Source organism: Oncorhynchus clarkii, chromosome 14 (assembly GCF_045791955.1).
Source record: "Oncorhynchus clarkii lewisi isolate Uvic-CL-2024 chromosome 14, UVic_Ocla_1.0, whole genome shotgun sequence".
NCBI lineage: Eukaryota > Metazoa > Chordata > Actinopteri > Salmoniformes > Salmonidae > Oncorhynchus > Oncorhynchus clarkii.
Window position 1 is genome coordinate 24218099 of NC_092160.1, and position 25187 is coordinate 24243285.

Below are 25187 nucleotides of genomic sequence, written 5' to 3' on the forward strand. Positions count from 1 at the left end.
TCCTGATCTTCACAACCTTGGCACTGGATCACCGCTGCTACCGGGTGGCTATAGTGGCTAACGCCCCTGCCCCGAAGCTAGCACCGGTTAGCCGTGATCCAGGCGCATCTCCCGAATAGAAAACTAAATTGCTACAACTACAATACCTCTTTGGCCATCTGGCTTGGGTCCTTAGTTGACACGGCGCCCCGCCGCACCACCAAAACAGGTCTGAATACGAATACTCCATCCGCTGTGCCTTCAACCGGCCTGCTTCGGACGTCGGAGCAGACGCTTCTACTATCCCCGGGCTATTAACTTTAACTGTGTCGGCCGCGTGCTAGCGTAGTAGCGAATACTCTGCGGCTTCCCTGTTCCATCTATTGCTGCCCCCTGGACCCTATGATCACTTGGCTACATAGCTGATGCCCGCTAGACTGTCCATTAATCACGGTACTCCATTCTGTTTATTTATTTTATTGATTAATTTATATATAAATGTATATATATTTTAATCTGCCAGCCCCAGCCGCAAACTCAGGCTCTGTGTGTAGTTAACTGACCCTTTCTGCCCATTCATCGCCATTTTACCTGTTTTAGGTCAAACTCAGGCTCTGTGTGTAGTTAACCGTCCCTCTCTGCCCATTCATCGCCATTTTACCTGTTTTAGCTGATTAGCTGCTGTCTCACCCATTGTTGTCTTAGCTAGCTCTCCAAAATCAACACCTGTGGTTACTTTATGCCTCGCTGTATGTCTCTCTCATATGTTAATATGCCTTCTATACTGTTGTTTAGGTTAGTTATCATTTTTTTAGCTGTACCCGCACACCAGCATACCCCTGTCTGCACATTATGCCCTGAATCTATTCTACCATGCCCAGAAATCTGCTCCTTTTATTCTTTGTCTCCAACGCTCTAGGCGACCAGTTTTGATAGCCTTTAGCCGTACCCTCATCCTACTCCTCCTCTGTTTCTCGGGTGATGTGGAGGTAAACCCAGGCCCTGCGTGTCCCCAGGCACCCTCATTTGTTGACTTCTGTGATCGAAAAAACCCTGGTTTCATGCATGTCAACATTAGAAGCCTCCTCCATAAGTTTGTTTTACCCACTGGTTCCAGGCTATCTATAAGTCTATGCTAGATAAAGGCGGAGGCCTTATCTCAGTTCACTGGTCACGATAACAACACCCATCCGTAGCACACGTTCCAGCAGGTATATCTCACCCAAAGCCAACACCTCATTTGGCCGCCGTTCCCTCCAGTTCTCTGCTGCCAGTGACTGGAACGAATTGCAAAAATCACTGAAGTTGGAGACTTTTATTTCCCTCACCAACTTTAAACATCAACTATCTGAGCAGCTAACCGATCGCTGCAGCTGCACATAGTCCATCTGTAAATAGCTCACCCAATCTACCTACCTCATCCCCATACTGTTTTTGTTTTATTTACTTTTCTGGTCTTTTGCACACCAGTATCTCTACTTGCACATAATCATCTGCTCATTTATCACTCCAGTGTTAATCTGCTAAATTGTAATTATTCGCTCCTATGGCCTATTTATTGCTTACCTCCTCATGCCTTTTGCACACACTATATATATAGACTTTCTTTTTTCTACTCTGTCAATTACTTGTTTACTGTGTTATTGGCTTGTTTATTGTTTACTCCATGTGTAACTCTGTGTTGTTGTCTGTGTCACACTGCTTTGCTTTATCTTGGCCAGGTCGCAGTTGCAAATGAGAACGTGTTCTCAACTAGCCTACCTGGTTAAATAAAGGTGAAATAAATAAAAAACAAGAACATTTCCCAGGACATAGACATATCTGATACGGCCAGAAAGCTTAAATGTTTATTAATCTAACTGCACTGGCCAATTTACAGTAGCTATTACAGTGAAAGAATGCCATGCTATTGTTTTAGGAGAGTGCACAGTTTTGAACATGAAATTAGGCACATTTGGGCAGTCTTGATAAAACATTTTGAACAGAAATGCAATGGTTCATTGGGTCAGTCTAAAACGTTGCACATACATTGGTGCCATCTAGTGGCCAAAATATAAATTGCACCTGGGATGGAATCATACATTTTGGCCTTTTTTTTCATTGTATTATCTTTTTCCAGATCTAATGTGTTATATTCTCCTACATTCCAATCACATTTCCACAAAGTGTTTCCTTTTAAATGCTACCAAGAAAATGCAAATCCTTGCTTCAGGGCCTGAGCTACAGGCAGTTCGATTTGGGTGTGTCATTTTAGGCGAAAATTTAAGAAAAGGGGCGTATCCTTAGTTGTTACCCAATTAGATCAATCATGTAACAATTAACTTATGAGGATTTGGGGCACCACAGAAGAAGTTGTTTAAAGAGTTACCATCTCCCGAATTAAACTCTACAGTCGTGGCCAAAGGTTTTGAGAATGACACAAATGTAAATTTTCACAAAGTCTGCTGTCTCAGTTTGTATGATGGCAATTTGCATATACTCCAAAATGTTATGAAGAGGGATCGGGTGAATTGCAATGAATTGCAAAGTCCCTCTTTGCCATGCAAATTAACTGAATCTCCAAAAAACATTTCCACTGCATTTCAGCCCTGCCACAAAAGGACCAGCTGACATCATGTCAGTGGTTCTCTCGTTAACACAGATGTGAGTGTTGACGAGGACAAGGCTGGAGATCACTCTGTCATGATGATTGAGTTTGAATAACAGTCTGGAAGCTTCAAAAGGAGGGTGGTGCTTGGAATCATTGTTCTTCCTCTGTCAAACATGGTTACCTGCATGGAAACGCGTGCCGTCATCATTGCTTTGCACAACTGGGGCTTCACAGGCAGGGATATTGCTGCCAGTAAGATTGTACCTAAATAAACCATTTATCAGATCATCAAGAACTTCAAGGAGAGCGGTTAAATTGTTGTGAACAAGACTTTTGGAGGATGGCCTGGTGCAGCAAAGAAGCCACTTCTCTCCAGGAAAAACATCATGGACAGACTGATATTCTGCAAAAGGTACAGGGTTTGGACTGCTGAGGACTGGGGTAAAGTCATTTTTTCGGATGAATCCCCTTTCCGATTGTTTGGGGCATCCGGAAAAAAGCTTGTCTGGAGAAGACAAGGTGAGCGCTACCATCAGTCTTGTGTCATGCCAACAGTAAAGCATCCTGAGACCATTCATGTGTGGGGTTGCTTCTCAGCCAAGGGAGTAGGCTCACTCACAATTTTGCCTAACAACACAGCCATGAATAAAGATAGGTACTTCTCCCATGAACAATGCCTTTTCCAGCATGATGGAGCACCTTGCCATAAGGCAAAAGTGATTACTAAGTGGCTCAGGGAACAAAACATCGATATTTTGGGTCCATGGCCAGGAAACTCCCCAGACCTTAATCCCATTGAGAACTTGTGGTCAATCGGGTGGACAAACAAAAACCCACAAATTCTGACAAACTCCAAGCATTGATTATGCAAGAATGGGCTACCATCGTCAGGATGTGGCCCAGAAGTTAATTGACAGCATGCCAGAGTGGATTACAGAGGTCTAGAAAAAGAAGGGTCAACACTGAAATATTGTCTCTTTGCATCAACTTCATGTAGTTGTCAATAAAAGCCTTTGACACTTAAGAAATGCTTGTAATTATACTTCAGTATTCCATAGTAACATCTGACAAAAATATCTAAAGACACTGAAGCAGCAGACTTTGTGAAAATTATTATTTGGGTCATTCTCAAAACTTTTGGCCACGACTGTATAAGGTCTTTACCTACAGTATAACATCCATAAAACAGTCAACTTATTAATCACAACCTCTTATCATATCATCATTTTGACGAGTCGTAACCTTCTTGGATCTGCAAAAACCACAGCCTTGCTCATAATTTTGTACTACACAGCATTAATTATTTATTTTCTAGCTAACTAAGTAATAACACAGAATAAACATACACACATACATGAGACAACGGTCCCTAGTGGTCTGACAAAATATGACGGCTTTTTGCCAAAAGAGGGAGGGGTAGAGAGAGGGAGGGGTAGAGAGAGGGAAAGAGACACTTATCGTTGACCATTTGGAAACTACCCTCACAGCAATCATAATACTTTACTCACAAACCCTTTGGTGTAAGAAATCATGAATGCATTTACGCGTGAATGCCTTCATTCGCCGTTTATCTCTGTTGGCACCAAGTCTTCTTGGAAAGGGTTTGGTTGGGCCTTTCCATGGCCCACTTGTATATGCTCTGATTGTCCACCAGAGGTCACAACGTCCTTCTTAGTTGTCCGGTCTCCAATGGGGTGTTTCCTCAGAACAGCTACTTAGCTGTATTAGTGATTGTCTGAGAGGGGAGTTTTCTTCTGCCGCCCTTGTGTTGGTATTCAAAGTTCCAAAACACTTTACATGCACAGCTGCAGACTGTCGACGACCTAGGTGAGGTTATCTTCTTCACATGTTGAGGTTCCAAGTTTCAACCATATCAAAAGTGTAGCTCTCCGACTCACGTTTCCTGGTCTATTAGTTGGGTTAATTTTCTTCCCATCGTTTTGAGGTGCAAAGTTCCAACCATTTCACTTGTAGCGACCGCTTCGTGCCTTTCTGGTCTAATGTTAATTTCATTACCAAGGCTTTTTATGCACTCTGAGTTAAATTTCCTCAACCCTATTCCTTAACTGTTCATCAACATAGGTGGCGGGGTAGTCGCTTTATTGTTTTTTCTAATCCTGGATTTCCCCATTAAAACTACATTATCAATATTTAATAGTTTCATTTTGTATTATATAAAGCAGGGCTGCCCAACCCTCCTCCTGGAGATCTACTGTACTGTAAGTTTTCAGTCCAGCCTTAAATTAGCATATCTGATTCAGCTGGTTAAGGTCTTGTTTAGCAGCAAATTAGTATAATCAGGTGTGTTAAAATAGAGTTGGACTGAAAACCCACAGGAAGGTAGATTTCCAGGAAGAGGGTTGGGCAGCCCTGATATAAAGCAACAGTGCCGGCACTTCCTGGTGTCATTGCACTGGGAGTAACATCAGTTTGTGCTTCTGTGATCATTATCATCTGTTACAGAAATACAAAGTCAGAATGTGAACAATGTCAAGGTGAGCTCTATAATATTGCCAATTGTTGGGCACCAAATTTCTGATTCATGTGGTGTATATGAATATATTTCTAGTCCATCATCTTGTATCTATGCGAGATCTGCTTCATTTGACTTTTGTTATTTTAATCCATGGAAACAGTGAGTGCCTCTCAGAGAATCAGGTGTGACTCCACTAGAGAACAGTCAAGTGGTCAGGTAAGTACAGCTAATACAACTGTCAACCCTGGCACGTGGTTCAACTTATTTGTGAAAGTATTCAGACCCTTTGCTATGAGACTCGAAATTGAGCTCAGGTGCATCTTGTTTCCATTGATCATCCTTGAGATGTTTCTACAATTTGATTGGAGTCCACCTTTGGTCAATTCAATTGATTGGACATGATTTCAAAAGGCACACACCTGTCTATATAAGATCCCACAGTTTACAGTGCATAACAGAGCAAAAACAAATCCATGAGGTCGAAGGAACTGTCCCTAGAGCTCCTAGACAGGATTGTGTCGAGGCACAGATCTGGGGAAGGGTACCAAAACATTTTTGAAGCATTGAATGTCCCCAAGAACACAGTGGCCTCTATCCTTCTTAAATTGAAGAAGTTTGGAACCACCAGGACTCTTCCTAGAGCTGGCCGCTCGGCCAAACTGAACAATCGGGGGAGAAGGGCCTTGGTCAGGGAGGTGACCAAGAACCTGATGGTCAATCTAACAGAGCTCTAGAGTTCCTCTGTGGAGATGGGAGAACCTTCCAAAATGACAACCATCTCTGCAGCACTCTCACAATCAGGCCTTTATGGTAGAGTTGCCTGACAGAAGCCATTCCTCTGTAAAAGGCACATGACAGCCCGCTTGGAGTTTGCCAAATGCACCTAAAGGCTCTCAGACCATAAGAAGCAAGATTCGTTGGTCTGATCAAACCAATATTGATCTCGTTGGCCTGAATGCCAAACGTCACGTCTGGAGTAAACCTGGCACCATCCCTACGGTGAAGCATGGTGGTGGCAGCATCATGCTGTGGGGATGTTTTTCAGTGGCAGTGACTGGGAGACTAGTCAGGATTGAGGGAAAGATGAACAGAGCAAAGTACAGATTGATCTTTGATTAAAACCTGCTCTAGAGCCCTCAGGACCTCAGACTGGGGTTAAGGTTTATCTTCCACCAGAACAATGACCCTTAGCAGACAGCCAAGACAATGCAGGAGTGGCTAGGACAAGTCTCTGAATGGCCCAGCCAGAATCCGGACTTGAACCAGATCAAACATTTCTGGATAGACCTGAAAATAGCTGTGCAGCAACACTCCTCATCTAACCTGACAGAGCTTGGGAGGATCTTTATAGAAGAATGGGAGAAACTCCCCAAATACAGGTGTGACAAGGTTGTAGCGTCGTACCAAGAAGACTCAAGGCATTAATCGCTGCTTCAACAAAGTACTGAGTGAAAGGTTTGAATACTTATGTAAATTTGATATTTCTGATTTATTTTTAATACATTTGCACAAATTTCAGAATCTGTTTTTGCTTTTTCGTTATGGGGTGTTGTGTGTTGATTGATGAGGGGAAAACTGTTTTATCCATTTTAGAATAAGACTGTAACGTAAAAAAATGCGGAAAAAGTCAAGGGGTCTGAATATTTCCAAATGCAGAATAAGCCTAATCATGGACTAAATAGCTCTTCCTGTCATGTCTACTGTTTTCGACGTCGCCGGTATACATAACAATGGTCGTGTGATCCATTATTACGCACACCTGGCATCAATCATTAAGCGCACCTGTACGTCTATCATGAGGCACACAAGTACCTCTCCTATACCTGGCACTCCCTTAGGTTCCTTCCCCAGTCTGTATTGTTCCTGTGTTCATGCGTAGATGCTACTGTTATGTTGTTTTGTTCCATGTTTGTTTTATTAAACGTTTCACCTGCTTCTCGACTCACAGCGTTTTTGTTACATATTCAATGTAACATCTCTATTGGGAATGTTTTTAATCGTGGTCTATGTTTAATCTGAGTCTGGGATATATTGCATCATTAAGCAAAATCTTGCTCCAATGTAGGGAAACAAATTAGTGCACTCCATAAATCTTTAGATTGCATAAAATACATGGCTGAAAACGAGGTAAAAACGTTCAACAGGAAGGGATACATTACTTTCCCCTAACCAATCAAGTCATTCTTAGCTTTTAAACAGCCCACAATTTTTTTATTTTTTTTTGTCATTCATAGTAACAAAGAAAAACAGTTGATAAAGCGCTATAGTCAGTCCATATCAAGATGATCAGAATCTGCCTTCTTTGGGGACTTCTCTCTCAAGTGTGTAAGTGCATGTCCTAATCTCACATAGTACTTTACTGAACAGTAGAATTTAAAATCTAAAAGAATAACAATATCATATTGGAAAGTCATATCTAAAGGTAATGAAATATATTCCATTTGGACAGCAATGTGACCTCTATATCTTCAGACATTTTAAATTGCAGTAGTTTGATGACTTAATTAAGAAAACACTGTTATGCTAAGGTTGAACAATGTCCATTTTCATTTCAAATTGACATCTGATTACATTCACATTTTGGCAGACCTGATTCAGACTGAAGATGCTCCTCAACCAATACCAGTGACTGCTCATCTATTTGGAGACACTGTATCTTTGCCATGTCCTAAAGCAGAATCTCAACAATTCCTGTACTGGTACAGCCAAACTGTTGGCCAACTGCCCCATCTTGTCGCATCTGTGTCCTATGCATCAGAACCTGTACTTAAAGGAGAATTTATGAATCCACGTTTCAAAGTGGAGGAATCTCAATATGGGTATAATCTCATTATCAGAAGTATCAGCACATTAGATGAGGCAACATACTTTTGTGGAATGGGGACAATATTTTTGGGCTGTGAAGGGTAATTTAATTTTAACTGTATTTCAATGTTCACCAAGTGTTTTTGTGTATTGTTATACACACAGTAGATGTTCAAAAAGTATTAACCATCTTGCTGCAGTATGCATAGAAAGTGGATATTCATGGATGCGTGTCATAATGGTCAAATGTAAAGACAACTCGTAATTTTTGGAGACAGGTTTTTGAAATGACAATGTTACGGTATAGCTAGCAAAGGAGTGTAGAAACGTTATCTAACTAACTTTTAACAACTCTCAAAATGTCTAACTAAGCTTCTTGGCTGACTGTGGGGTGAATAAATTAGAATAATTACTGACAATTAAATAAAATGTTTACATTTAATTAGCCACTGCACCACTCTTTTTTAGCAAACAAAACGCTGTTTCCAAGACTGCCATGTGCCTAAAAGAATGATTACTATTTAAAATTCTATGATGTCTCCACTTTACAAGCTTCTGAATAATTATGTTCTCAATACAATGACACAATATAGGACACAATCCCCCTACATTGGTGTAGCAACCAGTTTCTGATCCAGTCCATCCAGGACACACTGTGACTCTACAGTGTACCGTATTCTCTGAGACCTGTACAGGAGAACGCAGTGTGTACTGGTTCAGAGCCGTATCAGGAGAATCCCATCCAGGAGTTACTTACACCGCTGGGAACAGGAGTGATGAGTGTAAGAAGAGCCCTGAGACTCCCTCTCCTACAAAGAGTTGTGTCTACAGCCTCTCCAACAACAACCTCAGTCTCTGATGCTGGGATTTACTACCATGTTGTGGCCACGTGGGGAGATCCTGTTTGGCAACAAAACTAACCTAAATTTTGGGTAGGTAATTAATATTATGTGTTAGTGTCGAAATTATAGAAGAAGTTTGAGTAATATTTAAGTGGTGCATATACAACAATAAGAACATCTTCCTAATATTGACTCTACAAGGTGTCAGAAGCGTTCCATGCCGGCACATGTTGACTCCAATGCTTCCCACAGTTGTGTCATGTTGGCTGGATGTCCTTTGGGTGGTGGACCATTCTTGATACACATGTGAAACTGTTGAGCGTGAATACCCAGCAGAGTTGCAGTTCTTGACACACTCAAACCGGTGCGCCTGGCACCTACTACCATAACCCACACAATCCAATTGTCTCAAAACTCGGTAACCTGTCTCATCCCCTTCAAAAACACTGCTTGAAGTGGATTTAACAAGTGACATCAATAAGGGATCATACCTTTCACCTGGTCAGTCTGTCATGGAAAGAGCAGGTGTTCATAAGGTTTCGCAAAGTCAGTGTTCAGCACAGTGGTTGAGGTCAATGTGGCTTTTGCTTTAACAATATTCTCATCATTGACCTGAAATGAATGTTCATCTGTAAATTCTTAGATACTGTGAACAAAATACAACCTGCTGATAACTTATTTAAAGAAATCCAAACTTAATTTTTTAACAAATCTCTCATTCAAAATGTGTAAATGTGTAAAGCGATTTTCATTCCAAAATAATCTCAAAGCGTTAAAAAGCTAAACAAATTGCCCAACGCAACAAATATAATTTGAGATGATGGAGGTTGAATGTCCTTAGGTAGATTAGGATGTTGGAGATGGAGATTGAATGTCCTTAGGCAGATTAGGATGTTGGAGATTGAATGTCCTTAGGCAGATTAGGATGTTGGAGATGGAGATTGAATGTCCTTAGTCATACTAGGAAAAGGGTGTTGAGGAAGGTAGGGCTGGAAAGGCAGGATAGAGACAAAAGACAGAGCCCCTCATCAGAACATCACACACACTTCTCCTGCATTCAGTTCCTTCATGGAAGCCGCTCCTTTCTGTGGGTACTGGTCATCCATTACAAAATATGTAGCAACCACTTGCCACTGTTGCTGAAAGTGCAAGAAAAGTCACCAGAAATCAACAGTTAGAAAGAGTCCAAAATTCTCTCCTGCCGTCTCCAGAAACGTTTAAAATGTTAATATAATTTTAATATACATACATACATACATACATACATAATGTCCTTGTTATTGAAAGAAAAGCACATGTTTTGCCCATTAAAAGAAAATCTAATGTATCAGAAATACAGTGTTGGCATTGTTAATAATGTTGTAAATGACTAATGTAGCCTGAAACGGCTGATTTGTTATGGAATATCTACATAGGCATACAGAGGCCGCTATCAGAAACCATAACTTCTGTGTTCCAATGGCACGTTGTGTCATTGCTAATCCAAGTTTAGCATTTTAAAAAGAAAAAAACATGGAGAAAAAAACTACAATTCCTAAGATGAATGAATTGTTACAGAATACTAGAGTGGCATAGCAGGTATCTCCAATTGCTGGTCTCAGTAAAAAAACATATCATTGATGTTGATCATTAAGTAAGTAGTAGTAGTACTCACATACTGTTTTGTAAGATAGTACTTGTACCTGTTGACCCAACTGGTCACCATTGAGAATGCCATCACAGATTTGTAGAGATGTGTCATCTGTTTCCATAGCAGAATGAATTTAAATGAGAAAATCATAAGACAATAATCTACCTTCATAACATAAAGCAAAAACAACATAGTGTGATTTATCCAGAGACAGCTGGATTAGTAAAAGTTCACACAAGACTGAAAAGTATCAAGAATGGTGCCTGCATGACAGTATATATATCTATTTTTTTTAATTCACCTTTATTTGACCAGATAGGCTAGTTGAGAACAAGTTCTCATTTACAACTGCGATCTGGCCAAGATAAAGCAAAGCAGTGTGACAACACAGAGTTACACATGGAAAAAACAAACATGCAGTCAATAATACAATAGAAAAAAGTATATATACAGTGTGTGCAAATGAGGTAGGATAAGGGAGGTAAGGCAATAAACAGGCCATAGTGGCGAAATAATTACAATATAGCAATTATACACTGGAGTGATAGATGTGCAGAAGATGAGTGTGCAAGTAGAGATACTGGGGAGCAAAGGAGCAAAATAAATAAAATATATAACAGTATGGGGATGAGGTAGTTGGATGGGCTATTTACAGATGGGCTATGTACAGGTGCAGTGATCTGTGAGCTGCTCTGACAGCTGGTGCTTAAAGCTGGTGATGTGGGGGTGTGAGTCTCCAGCTTCAGTTATTTTTGCAGTTCGTTCCAGTCGTTGGCAGCAGAGAACTGGAAGGAAAGGCAGCCGAAAGAGGAATTGGCTTTGTGGGTGACCAATAAAATATTCCTGCTGGAGCGTGTGCTACGGGTGGGTGCTGCTATGGTGACCAGTGAGCTGAGATAAGGCAGGGCTTTACCTAGCAAAGACTTACAGATGACCTGGAGCCAGGGAGTTTGGTGACAAATATGGTGCCTGCATAACAGTATGGTGGTTGCATAACAGCAAGTTGACACTGTGACACAATGTCAGAAAGAAATAAAGATAAAGAAACAGGAAATTAGAGCACCTGACTTGTAACCAGCTCACAATATTTCAATAGCTGCTCTGAGCTAATTGTCTCTAGACTGGTTGCTGAGTACACTAATAAATCACACAAAAATTTACTAGACTAAAGGATAATTTTCAAACAAGTAAGTCATTTTTCTAACGAAACTGTGTACAAAAGAACAACAGTATTTACGTAAAAAAACAAAATGGTTCAACTGTGAATAGCCTCCAAACATGATGCATTGGATAAATGTAATTACATTAATTCATTGTTTAAAATTCAATATGTCATGTAGTAAAGAAACTGTCGAATTATAGCACCAGCTTTTAAATTACAGCACTGGTTTTAATGCACACCATTTGTTTTCTTTTGACTTGAGTGGATAAAGAACAGTAAAACAGCATTCAACATCAATGCTCCACACAGACCAATACCAACTGGAACCAGCACAATAAAGTCCATCCCAACTACAAATACATGGGGAACATAATAACAATAGAATGAAAACCGCTTTTTATGATCTAAAAACAAAATAATAATAATGAACAACAGGAACTTCTCTGTCCAACCTTTTAAAAGGCTGCATTGTAAGTTCCATATAAATGCGCAAATATCGTAGTAGGCATTTTAATTCATTGTTGACCTCTATTTGTGATTATGCTGCAGTATAATTCAGTTTTAAGGTTACTAGGCTTCTTCCCATCTCATTAAAAGTACCTTTGACATCCAGTTTTGTTCCCTTGCCAAACAGGATCTCCCCACATGTGGCCACAGCACAGTAGTAAGTCCCAGCATCAGAGAGACTGAGGTTGTTCTTGGAGAGGCTGTAGACACAGCTCTGTGTTGGAGAGGGAGTCTCAGGGCTCTTCTTACACTCATCACTCCTGTTCCCAGGGGTGTAAATGACTCCTGGATGAGATTCTCCTGATCCGGCTCTGAACCAGTACACACTGTGTTCTCCTGTACAGGTCTCAGAGAGTACTGTACACTGCAGAGTCATAGAGTCTCCTGGATAGACTGGGTCAGACACTGGCTGCTGGTACAGAGTTATCTTGGTAAACCTCCTTCCACTGGAACCTAAATTGTTTATTTTGTTGGATGAAGGATATTCTCAAGTTTAAATGAAGCAGGATCTGTAACATTAATAGCACATCTTTAAGACAGTGTGCATTAAGAACAATGTACCAAGATTAACTTTATAATATCCGCTGTTGACTATACTGTACACTGATGATAATATACTGAAATATACAATTCAGATGAAATTACCATTGTTAGCCAAACAGGTTCCACTTCGATAATCCATTTAATACTTTGTTCCCACAGCACAGTAGTAGGTTGCCTCATCTGATGTGCTGAATATGGCTGATAACGAGTTGAGAGACATCTTCAGCTTTGACCACTTTAAAACATGGGTTGTTAAACTTTCCAAAAAGAACAGCTTTTAAAGAATCAGTAATAGCTGCCACAACGTGGGGCATTTGACCAATAGTTTGCTTGTACCAGTAGAGCACTTGAAAATGTTTGTTATCAGCGAATAGGCATGATAGAGGTATGGAGTCTCCGAGCTGAACAGTGGTTAGTGGAACTGGCTGATGAAATTCTTCATTTTGAATAAGGTCTGCAATAGAACATTTTGCAAATACATTAACTTTGCCAATTCAGACATCAATTTGTGGAATAATTGCTAAAGTGGTCAGAGCTATCTGGGAATGGGCTAGGACAAAGCCTAACCAATGTCCTTAAAACATACAGATATGGTGATGTTTCCTGTCACAGCTGTCAAAACTACTTTGATATCGCTACAGTATTCCATCCTCTTTCTGCACTACTGCACTACTTTCCAATAGTCTAAGACGTAGAATACACGTTCAGTTTTAAATTCTGCAGTTCAGTAAGATAATTGGTTAGGCATGCACTTACAAAGTTGAGTGAGAAGTACCAAAATAAAGCTGGTTCTGATCATCTTGCTACATTCTTTCCCTTAACCATGAAACATGTAATGACTGATGTGACAAAAGGAGAACTATTAATTTTGCTTGGTGCAATGTAAGAATGACCTGATTGGTTGTGCAACACTTCCTGTAGATGGTTTTCCACCAACAAGGGTCTGGACATGGTATCACTTTAAATTATACTTTAAATATAGTGCGATTTTTTTGGCCTTATATATTGATCGTTGATGACAATTGTAAATGTTGATTTTGAACCAGTCAACTGATTTTGAACCAGTCACAACCCGTCTAATTGATCAGTGGTGGAAAAAGTACTCAATTGTCATACTTGAATAAAAGTAATGATACCTTAATAACAAACTACTCAAGTAAAAGTAGAAGTCACCCAATAAAATACTACTTGAGTAAAAGTCTAAAAGTTTTTGGTTTTAAATATACAGTACAAGTCAACATTTTTGACACACCTACTCATTCCAGGGTTATTTATTTTTAACTATTTTCTACATTGTAGAATCATAGTGATGACGTCAAAACTATAAAATAACACATGAAATCATTTAGTAAGCAAAAAGTGTTAAATAAAAATATATTTTGTATTTGAGATACTTCAAAGTAGCCTGTAATGAACACGATGGGAGACAGATAGCTGGTTTCAAACGCAGGGTGCGGCAGGTGTTAATTGTGAAGGACCACAGGAGAAGGCAGGTAGCTGGGTCCAGGGGCAGGCAGAAGGTCATACATAGGGGGTCCAAAAAGGCAACAGTACAGGCAGGGAAAAGGCTACAAACGTAGGCAAAAGGCGCCATTAGTAAGTCAGGTAAAAACTATCATACACAGGAGGAGTAAATTATGGGAAACCCAACGCTCCGATTTGATGAGTGTCACAAAACAAACAATACCTCACAGTGATGGGGTGCAAAGAATTGAACTAAATTAGTGTGTGATAATGACATACAGGTGTGTGATCAGAATTCAGGTGATTGGGATCTGGAGTGTGAGCTGCGTTCAGGAGATCTAGGTGTTTGAGAGTGTGAGCTGGAAAGTGGGCTGGAAAGGTAGCTGCGTTCAGGGGATCTACGTGTTTGAGAGTGTGAGTTGGAAGCTGACGTTACATAGCCACCCTTTGCCTTGTTGACATCTTTGAACACTCTTGGCATTCTCTCAACCATGTTCATGATGTAGTCACATGTAATGCATTTCAATTAACAGGTGTGCCTAGTTAAAAGTTCATTTGTGGAATATCTTTCTTTCTAAATGCATTTGAGCCAATCATTTGTATTGTGACAAGGTAGGAGTGGTATGCAGAAGATAGCCCTATTTGGTAAAAGACAAAGTCCATGTTGTGGCAAGAACATCTGAAATAAGCAAAGAGAATTGACAGTCCATCATTACTTTAAGACATGAAGGTCAGTCAATCTGGAAAATTTCACAAACTGCACAAAGTGCAGTTCCAAAAAACCATCAAGCTCCATGATGAAACTGGCTCTCATGAGGACCGTCACAGGAAAGGATGACCCAGAGTTACCTGGATTTATTTAGAATTCATGGCACACTTAACCAGCATGGTCAACACAGCATTCTGTAGCAACACGCCATCCCGTCTGGTTTGCTCATAGTGGAACTACCATTTGTTTTTCAACAGGACAATGACCCAACATACCTCCAGGCTGTGTAAGGGCTATTTGACCAAGAAGGAGAGTGATGGAGTGCTGCATAAGTTGACCTGGTCTCTACAATCACCCTACCTCAACCCAATTGAGATGGCTTGGGATGAGTTGGACCTGGGAGTGACGGAAAAGCAGCCAACAAGTGCTCAGCATATGTGGGAACTCCTTCAAGACTGTTGGAAAAGCATTCCAGGTGAAGCTGGTTGAGAGAATGCCAAGAATGTACAAAGCTGTCATCAAGGCAATGGGTGGCTACTTTGAAGAATCTGAAATTAAACATGTCTTTTGATTTGTTTAACAGTTTCTTTGGTTTCTACATGATTCCATGTGTTATTTCATAGTTTGATGTCTTCACTCATATTCTACAATGTAGAAAATAGTAAAAATAATGACTTTTGACTGGTACTGTATACATATTACAGCCTACAGTAGACTACTAAATACCATTGACAGGGGCACACTGACTGGCGCGTCGGGGCAATCTCAAGATGAGCTACTTGAAAAACAGTGCTGCACTTTCGCTACAAAGTGTGCGTTGTTGAGATTTTGTCCCTTCTATTTGTTCTACAGACAGGTTAGTCTTCTCTTTTCAGAAGTAGCATATGCATTCCAAACTGCTGTCTTTCTTTTGTTCTGGGCAGAACTCAGGAGAGACATCAGTTGTATCTCTGATGTTTGATCTTTGACTTCTGTCTACAGCTGTATTTTGATTCAAATTGTTATGATTTATAAGTGCACATTTGGACTGTTCCTTATTTGTTAAGTAAATAACAGAGCCCAGAAATGTCGAACCAACAGCCGCAACCAACCATAGAAATGTAATCCAGCTGTGCTGTACTGGCCCATGGAGAGCCAGGAGAAGAGCTTCCCGAGCTGTACCTGAGGCGGAAGCTGTTGCCCAGGGAAACCAGGTAATCTACAATCGAGAAGGAGTGCCTGGCCATAAAGTGTGCCCTAGATAGTCCCGTTACTACCTTCTTGGGAGGGAATTTGACCTGCACACGGACCACAGAGCACTGACCTGGATCCAGACCATGAAGGACCGGAATTCTCGTGTGAGAATTGGAGCTCCAGCCCTTCAGGTTCTGTGTCCGTCACAAGGCAGGAAAAGGAAACATCACGGCGAACCTAGTCGCTTCAGGAGAGGAAGAAGGTAATGTGACGTTGAAGTCCGTCACTGGCCGCGGGCAGCATTTGGTCTTAGCTACTGCCAAAATTGTAAAATGTCTGTTGAATAGTTGTGATGATTGCATGGCCAGTAGTTAATTACAATTCAGATAAAATAATTTCATACCTGATCACTTTGCTGATCGGAACTGGGAACTTCACCACCGGATTGAAGTGGAATGGCTCCTGCTTCAGGAAGAATACATCAAATTACTAGCTTTGTTCTGTTAACTACCATTTCTGATTTATTCCATTTAAGGCAGGGTGAACAAAACCTACAGAAAATAACTACAGAAGTATGCCAAATTACAGGAAACACATTAATATAATGTGATTTAATTCATTTTACCCATGCCTATGTCCAAATACTTACAGCCATTAATCTGATTATTTAAACCAAACAATGTTGTATATTTTTTTATATCACATTTATTTAACCAAGTAGGTCAGTTGAGAACAAGTTCTCATTTACAACTGTGACCTGGCCAAGATAAATCAAAGCAGTGTGACAAAACCAACAAAACAGAGTTACACATGGGATAAACAAAAGTACAGTCAATAACACAATAGAACAATCTATATACAGTCTGTGCAAATGAAGTAAGGAAGTAACAAGGCCAATAGTAGCGCAGTAATTAGAATTTAGCAAATTAACTCAGGAGTGAACGATGTGCAGATGATGTGCCAGTAGAAATACTGGAGTGCAAAAGCGCAAAAAAAGTAAATAAAAACAGTATGGGGATGAGGTAGGTAGTTGGATAGGCTATTTACAGATGGGCTGTGTACAGCTGCAGCGATTGGTAAGCTGCTTAGATAGCTGATACTTAAAGTTAGTGAGGGAGATTTAAGTCTTTGTTGTGAAATAGGAAGCCGATTCCAGATTTCATATGAGCCTGGAAGGATAGTTTACAGTCTAGCCAGACATCTGGGTATTTGTAGTTGTCCACATATTCTAAGTCAGAATCGTCCAGAGTAGTGATGCTAGTCGGGCGGGCGGGTACGGGCAACGACATGCATTTAGTTTTACTAGCGTTTAAGAGCAGTTGGAGGCCACGGAAGGAGTGTTTTATGGCATTGAAGCTTGTTTGGAGGTTTGTTAACCTCTCTAGGGTATGTGGGACGCTAGCATACCATCTGGCCAACATGCAGTGAGGTTGCAGAGCGCCAAATTCAATTACAGAAATGCTCATTATAAACATTCAGAAAACCAAACATATTTTACATAGGTTTAAAGATGAACTTCTTGTTAAACCAACCACAGTGTCATATTTATAAAATGCTTTCGGCGAAAGCATACCTAGCCCAGAACATACCTAGCCCAGAACATACCTAGCCCAGAACATAGCCCAATTGACAAATTATTACAGTAACCAGCCAAGCAGAAGCCTTACAAAACTCAGAAATAGAGATCAAATTAACCCCTTACCTTTGATCTTCATATGCTGGCAATCAGAAGACATTAATTTACTCAATAAATGTTCCTTTTATTCGATGAAGTCTCTTTATATCCAAAAACCTTAGTTTAGTTAGCGCGTTTTCTTCAGTAATCCACAGGCTCAAACTCAGTCAAGAAAATCAGACAAAAAAATCCAAATTGTATCCGTAAAGTTCATAGAAACATGTCAAAGGTTGTTTTCTAGCCTAAATGATCTATAATATTTCAACCGGACAATAACGTTGTCAATATAAAAGGTAAACAAGAAATGCACATGCGCCTGAAAAAACTCTGCGTCATGTTAGGGTCCACTCGTTCAGACTGGTCTTACTCCCTCATTTATAAGAATACAAGCCTGAAACATATTCTAAAGACTGTTGACATCTAGTGGAAGGCATATGAACTGCAAATGGAGTCCTATGTCAATGGATAATGTAATGGCATTGAATAGAAAACTACAAAATAAAAAAAAACTATTTCCTGGAGCTTTCTCAGGTTTTCGCCTTCTAAATCAGTTCTGTTATACTCATAGACACTATATTAACGGTTTTGGAAACGTTAGTGTGTTTATTATCCAAATCTACCAGTTATATGCATATCATATCTTCCGGGTCCGAGGAGCAGGCCATTTAATTTGGGCATGCAAAATTCCGAATGCTGCCCCCTACCCTAGCGAGGTTAACACAGTGTCCAAAGAAGGGCTAGAGGTGTACAGAATAGTGTTGTCTGCGTAGAGGTGGATCAAGGAATCACCCACAGCAAGAGCGACATCATTGATATATACAGAGAAAAGAGTCGGCCCGAGAATTTAACAGTGTGGTACCCCTATAGAGGTTCAGACAACAGGTCACCCGATTTGACACACTGAACTCTATCTGAGGTGAAAGAGGCAAGGCAATCATTTGAAAAACCAAGGCTAAAATCTGCTTCTCAGAAAAAATAATTATAATCACAATTGACTTACCATTACAACAGTCACAGATCTTTATATTCTTCCTTGCGTATATGAGGTAGATTATCAGAACGATACACATTAATACTGCTTCCCCGAGGATGACTATTACTGAAACACGACATTCCTTCGGGGGTTTTCTGTTAACTTCTTGGATATAGGGGGCGCTATTTTATTTTTTGGATGAAAAACGTTCCCGTTTTAAACAAGATATTTTGTCACGAAAAGATGCTCGACTGTGCATATAATTGACAGCTTTGGAAAGAAAACACTCTGACGTTTCCAAAACTGCAAAGATATTGTCTGTGAGTGCCACAGAACTGATGTTACAGAAAAAACCCAGATAAAAATCCAATCAGGAAGTGCCGCATTTTTTGAAATCGCCTCATGCCAATGACTCCTTATATGGCTGTGAAGGAGCTAGGAGACAGCTTACGTTTTCCACGTTTTCACCAAGGTGTCAGCAGCATTGTGACGTATTTGTAGGCATATCATTGGAAGATTGACCATAAGAGACTACATCTACCAGGTCTCCTCCGTCGCAATTATTGCGTAATCTCCAGCTGCAGTATTTTTCCGTTTGCTTCTGATGAGAAGCCAACTGCCACCACTGATAGATTATCGAATAGATATGTGAAAAACACCTTGAGGATTGATTCTAAACACCGTTTGCCATGTTTCTGTCGATATTATGGAGCTAATTTTGAAAAAAGTTTGCCGTTGTAAGTGACTGCATTTTCCGGTCTTTTTCTTGGCCAAACGTGATGAACAAAACGGAGCTATTTCGTCTACACAAATAATATTTTTGGAAAAAATGAACATTTGCTCTCTAACTTAGAGTCTCGTCATTGAAAACATCCGAAGTTCTTCAAAGGTAAATGATTTTATTTGAATGCTTTTCTTGTTTTTGTGAAAATATTGCCTGCTGAATGCTAGGCTTAATGCTATGCTAGGCTATCAATACTCTTACACAAATGCTTGTGTAGCTTTGGTTGAAAAGCATATTTTGAAAATCTGAGATGACAGTGTTGTTAACAAAAGGCTAAGCTTGTGTTTGAATATATTTATTTCATTTCATTTGCGATTTTCATGAATAGGAAACGTTGCGTTATGGTAATGAGTTTGAGGCTATGATTACGCTCCCGGATACGGGATTGCTCGACGCTAGAAATTAACGGAAGGAAGACAAGAAAGCAGTCAGAAGTAAACTCCATCTTCATATTGAATGCAAAATCCTCAATACTGAAAATCTAGTGTTCTTCACAATAATTTCATAATGTACTATCAAGACAGTGAATGACTGTTAAACAGGGCCAAACACAGAAGTTTAAAAATAAATATGTATCATTTATACTTCATCACCTACCAATATCACATTTTGTTCCATTTCCCAACAGGATCTCCCCACATGTAGCTACAGCACAGTAGTAAGTCCAAGCATCAGAGTCTCAGGGCTCTTCTCACACTCATCACTCCTGTTCCCAGGGGTGTAAATGACTCCTGGATGGGAGTCTCCTGATCCAGCTCTGAACCAGTAGACACTGTGTTCTCCTGTAGAGGTCTCAGAGAGTACTGTACACTGTAGAGTCACAGAGTCTCCTGAATGGACTGGGTCAGACTCTGCCTGTTGCTCCACAGTCTTGGAGTTGGACTGTGAGCCTACCATATACATTTGTTTTTCATTTATCCCAAATGTAACACTATTTCAACCCAATATCTTCCTATCAACAATGTTTTTTGTGAAGTGGGAAAAAAGCAATAAAGTAAAAAAGTTTGAATTATTGTTATTATAGACAGGATGCAAGAGTATTACCACATGCTTATTAAGAAAACTTAAAGAACACCAGTTGAAGTCATAAAATCAAATTAGTTAACTAACGGTTATTAATTAGTGAAAAGATCATTCATAATTACTGTGGACGATAACAAGGGATGTATTTCCAAATGTCACTTTATCGGTTTATATGGCTGCACAATAATATCGAACTGAATAAATGAGCTTTTCCTCTGAAATTAGCAAGTTAAAACATTTTCTCTCATGTATTACATAGCTATGCAGAGGATCTGTAAACCCCTCCTTGTATGTCACATTACTTGAACTTGAATTGTACATTGAATGACTTCAGGGTACTTTCCAATAACATGTTTAAACCAGGTGGTTGGACACCTTCAAGGGTCAAACGTTCCTCAAGCTTAACAGTCACTGTATTGAGATGGTCACTGACAGAATCTGTTGAAGAAACATAAAATGCTACACATGTTGAACTAAACTGAAAATGGGTCAATTATTTATTAACCCACCTATAATGAAAATGATAAATAGTATAATCAAGCATTGGGTCATACTTACAGACTGTATTGACCAAGAGGAGAAATACACATGGTTCGGATCATCTTTGCAGCTTCAGACTACCAAAGAAACCAATACACAAACCTGTCTCAGGTTAGATGGTCTTTGGAAGGCCAACGTCATCTGGAAGACAGATTGCTACATGGGGCTCAGAAATATTATGCAAGTCGGTTGATATGAAACCTTTTATAGGCCCAGTTTATGGTTAATGAAGTGAACAATCCATGGAAAACGTAAAACATGACAAAGAAGGAGCCATGCAGATGTACAAGTGATGCTAGGTATAGGTCTGTCTTATTTCATTTCATTTCATTATCAACTACAGTTTGTCACATTCACATAGTTGGCAAATGGCTTTTTGTCTTAATTTAAGGTTAGGCATAAGGTTAGCAGTCTGTTTAAGATTATGGTTAAGGTTAAGGTTAGGTTTAAAATCAGATTTTATGGAGATAACTTGTAGAAATGGGCGGAGTTTATAACTTTGTGTCTGTCGTAACTAGTGATGACTCAGAAAATGGGTTCAAGAGTAACAGAAATGACATTGTCCTGCAATCAAAGCAACCACTGTAAATGAATACAAATGTTGTATAAAATATCTTCTATCAAAGGAACTAGAGTTTGAGGATGAGGTCATGGGTGGGGGCACCACACAATGCCTCTACAAACAACAACACACATCCAGGTATACACAATGGGATTTCCTCTGGATGAACTGGTGGAACGGTTTGATTTGATTGTTTGGATGATAAAAATGTTGTCTTCTGTTTTTACTGAATTTAATAGTAATTTAAAAAAAACTTTATCTTATTTGCAAGAGTGTTTTCTATTCAGGGGATTTGGTGGAAAACCTTTGTCAATCAAGCATAACGCTAATTGTAACATGTGGAAGTTCCGTTTGCAGTAAGGTAGGACTAACACACATGTACTTTTGTTTTGAATTAAATGCAAGTTTGTTTACCGCTAGTTTAACATTACAGTGAAGAGTTTTCAGCCTATGAATAGTAGCAAAGTGGTAGTCGTAGTAGTAATATATTTGACTGCTTATTTGCAGTCATAGACTGAATTTCACACCAATTTACAATCACATAATATCATCAAAAGTAAAATCCTAAACTATCACGATACTTTAAATATAATACAATGTTCAAATATGTTATAAATACAAACAAATCATTTTACAACAACGTGTGGGGTGGCAGCTTTAAAAAAGTCATCACTGGGGTTCTTAGGTAGGCATTTCTTAGGCACCTGGACTATATGGTGAATGCATTGATCCGTTTAGTGAAGTATTGGATGAGAGAGTTCTAATAGCGGCCTGACAGATATCATACAATATCAAGGCAGCTCAGTTAGTAGAGTATGGTGCTTGCACACCAGGATAGTGAGTTCAATTCCGAGGACAAACCGTGCGTATAATGTGTGCAAGCATGACTGTAAGTCACTTTGGATAGAAGCATCTGCTAAACCCACACTGTCCTAACACAGTTTTTGAATAAAGTGCCATCCCGTCTATTCAAAATCTTACATTTACTTTAGAGGCCCAGTGCAGTCAAAAATGTGATTTTCATGTGTTTTATATATAAAGTAGTATATATTTCCACAATATGAGGTTGGAACAATACTGTGAAATTGTTAAGAATTATGACAATTCCCTTTTAATGAAAAGCCTGCCTGAAATGTCTGCCTGTTTCAGTGGGATGGAGCAAAATTCTTGCTTGAGAAATTGCCCTTTGCTAAGAAGCAATTTTTTTTTTCTGACCATTTTAATTGATAACAATCAGAGTAAGATACTTGTCAACCAGAAATTATTTCATATTGAGATAAAAACTGCTACATTGGACCTTTAAGCACTTTGAGGTTAGGCTTCTATTAGATGGCAAAGTGTCAGTTAGAGACATTTGGTAATAAGATGCTTATAATTTAATCCACAAATATCAATATAATATCTTAAATGAACACGTTTTATGAATTTGACGAAATAATCTTGAAGCCCATTCTAAAACAGTATGGGACTTGATCCAGGAAATAGGAAGGTCTTTCCCAGAGATGTCCATGGTTGCAGCTCATGTAAAGTTATTGAAACAGTACGATTGGTCCAAAATCCCCATACCGAAAAACAAAAACAGGACACAACAATTTGAGTGACAACTTTGTTATTTTATTTCACAAAGCAGTTTAGTTGAGTTACGCTTGGAAAGTAGACATTACAGGAGACATGCAGTTTTGGAGACAGTGTTGCAATTGTTAGCAGAGATCTAGTTGTGAGCAAACACTCCTACACTAATTTGCTAGCCACAGTAGCGCTGCCCTGTCAATAACATGTCTCCAGTTGTGCTTACATTTAGCGGTGACACACCTTTCATATGTATTCACTTTCCATCCGTAGTGCCAATATCAACATCACCATCATAGTGCACTGGCAATTTTCTTTCACATGCAATGATTACATTCTTAGTGGCCGAAGATCCCTTGTATGTACAATTGGGATGGGAATCCCCACCTGTACGTGTACATATGACTATAAAGAAGGCATTGTTGCTTTGAACCAGATTGTTTCCCTGCGGTGTGCCACCACCAGTGCAGATTTGTATGACCTGCTTTGGATTGGCCACAATGAAGGTGTTCTTCACTTTGCATTTTCCATCAGGCCCGTTCAACTTCAATAATCTCATCTGACTCTCACACGCCTGGGTTTTCATTTCCCCATTGACGTGTTGTTTTAGGAAGTGGTTATGTTGTTGGTTGACGTCGGCCATCACTGTAGCACACAGCAACACCAGGAACAGGAAAGCCTTCTGGAACGTCATGACTAGATCTTAATGGAGAAACAGGAGAGATGAGTCAGACAGGGTGGTAGATGAATGCATACAGTATAATACTATGTTAGCCATCTTCCAGTAAATGCGGTATGCATACCAGCAACGTTCCATCGTAAATGTAGCACCCACCCCTTCCCCTCAAATTGAGGTTCTGTATATTTTCTTAAAAACTGTGAAACACTTTTCTGTAAGGGGAGAGTTAAAACTGCTTTGTGTCCCAAACAATTCATTTATACCGAAAACAAGATACAATGTGATTTACAGCAATGCACTGTGTTAAAAACAGTTACATACTAAGATAAAGTAGAGCCATCATAATCCAAATTATATATACTGTAAATTACACAAACATGATCTACATTATATCTTTGAAATCATATTTTGGTTACAAAGATGTGGCAATATTTTACTTGAGAGAGAAGGCATTTACCTCTGACAACTGGTTTCAATGGCCTTTGATGTGACTGGTTAGTTGTTTTCTGTCCTCTCAAGTATCTCTACAGATACAATACAGCATTAATCAAAGACAACAATCTTCAGATACAGAGCTATTCTTTAATGCTCTAGCACTGTAATGCTCAGGCAATTACATTTGACTTGTTTGTGATGAATGATGACTTAGATGTTGGTCACCCTGACACCTATGGTAAAACATTGCATGGATTAAAAGGGTTTTAAATGAACTATTAGCTTTTTAACTATTAACAGTCAAGTCTTCCCCAAATATCTGCCACAGTCAATCAAGAGAGACTTCATATTAGGGTGCCTTCAAATCAAAACTCATAAAATACATGTCTGACAGCGGTGGGGTGGGGAGAAATGATTTGGAAGAAATGCTGTTCTACATTTTCAGGTGGTTGACCGATATGTCTTTACAGCTTTTCTTACGGACAGCGCAACACAACCCTAGAAACAATCAAGTCAATCTTACCTGTCTGCAGTGAGCCTTCTTGTGTGGTCTTGTCTTGATGATTATAGTCTCTTTCTCCCAGAGTATGGTAGAAGGTACTAAACCTGCTTGATTTATATACATATGCTGAAGAGGGACGTTCTCATTTCAAATAGTAAAATCAATATTTAAAAAAATATTGTAAATACAACAGACACTGTTCCCAGTGGCGATTTGAACATGATAATGTTGGTGAGGCAAACAAAAAAGCTGATATGCATCAAAACCACTATACTACACTACACATCGAATGCAGCATAATAAACAATGGCAGAAAAAGTTGAGCCACACAGTAAATACTTTCCTTTCAAATGGTACCAAGAATATGCATATCCTTCCTTCAGGGCCTACGCTACAGGCAGTTAGATTTGGGTATGTCATTTTAGGTGAAACTTTTTAAAAAGGGGGCTATCCCTAAGAAGTTAAATGGATTTCCATTCAGTTCCAGGGAATTGGCAACATGTCCTAAAAAATAGAACCAGTTTCAGAGAAGTGACATCATCGCAAACAACATATAGAGGACAGA

At 39.5% G+C, this 25187-nt stretch overlaps 1 protein-coding gene and 1 pseudogene across 1 annotated transcript; both read right to left on the reverse strand.

Annotated features, from left to right (window-relative positions):
• Positions 1-13333, reverse strand: part of LOC139365851 (uncharacterized) — a 50574-nt pseudogene extending 37241 nt beyond the window's left edge.
• A 9696-nt stretch (positions 13334-23029) lies between these two features.
• LOC139366041 (ribonuclease-like 3) lies at positions 23030-24692 on the reverse strand. The gene is made up of 3 exons (XM_071103125.1): positions 24644-24692; positions 24143-24209; positions 23030-23708 (listed from the first exon to the last, which is right to left on the reverse strand). The coding sequence occupies exon 3, from the start codon at positions 23698-23700 to the stop codon at positions 23263-23265; it is 438 nt and encodes a 145-aa protein (XP_070959226.1). The 5' UTR covers positions 23701-23708; positions 24143-24209; positions 24644-24692; the 3' UTR covers positions 23030-23262.
• Between the last annotated feature and the right edge of the window lie 495 nt (positions 24693-25187).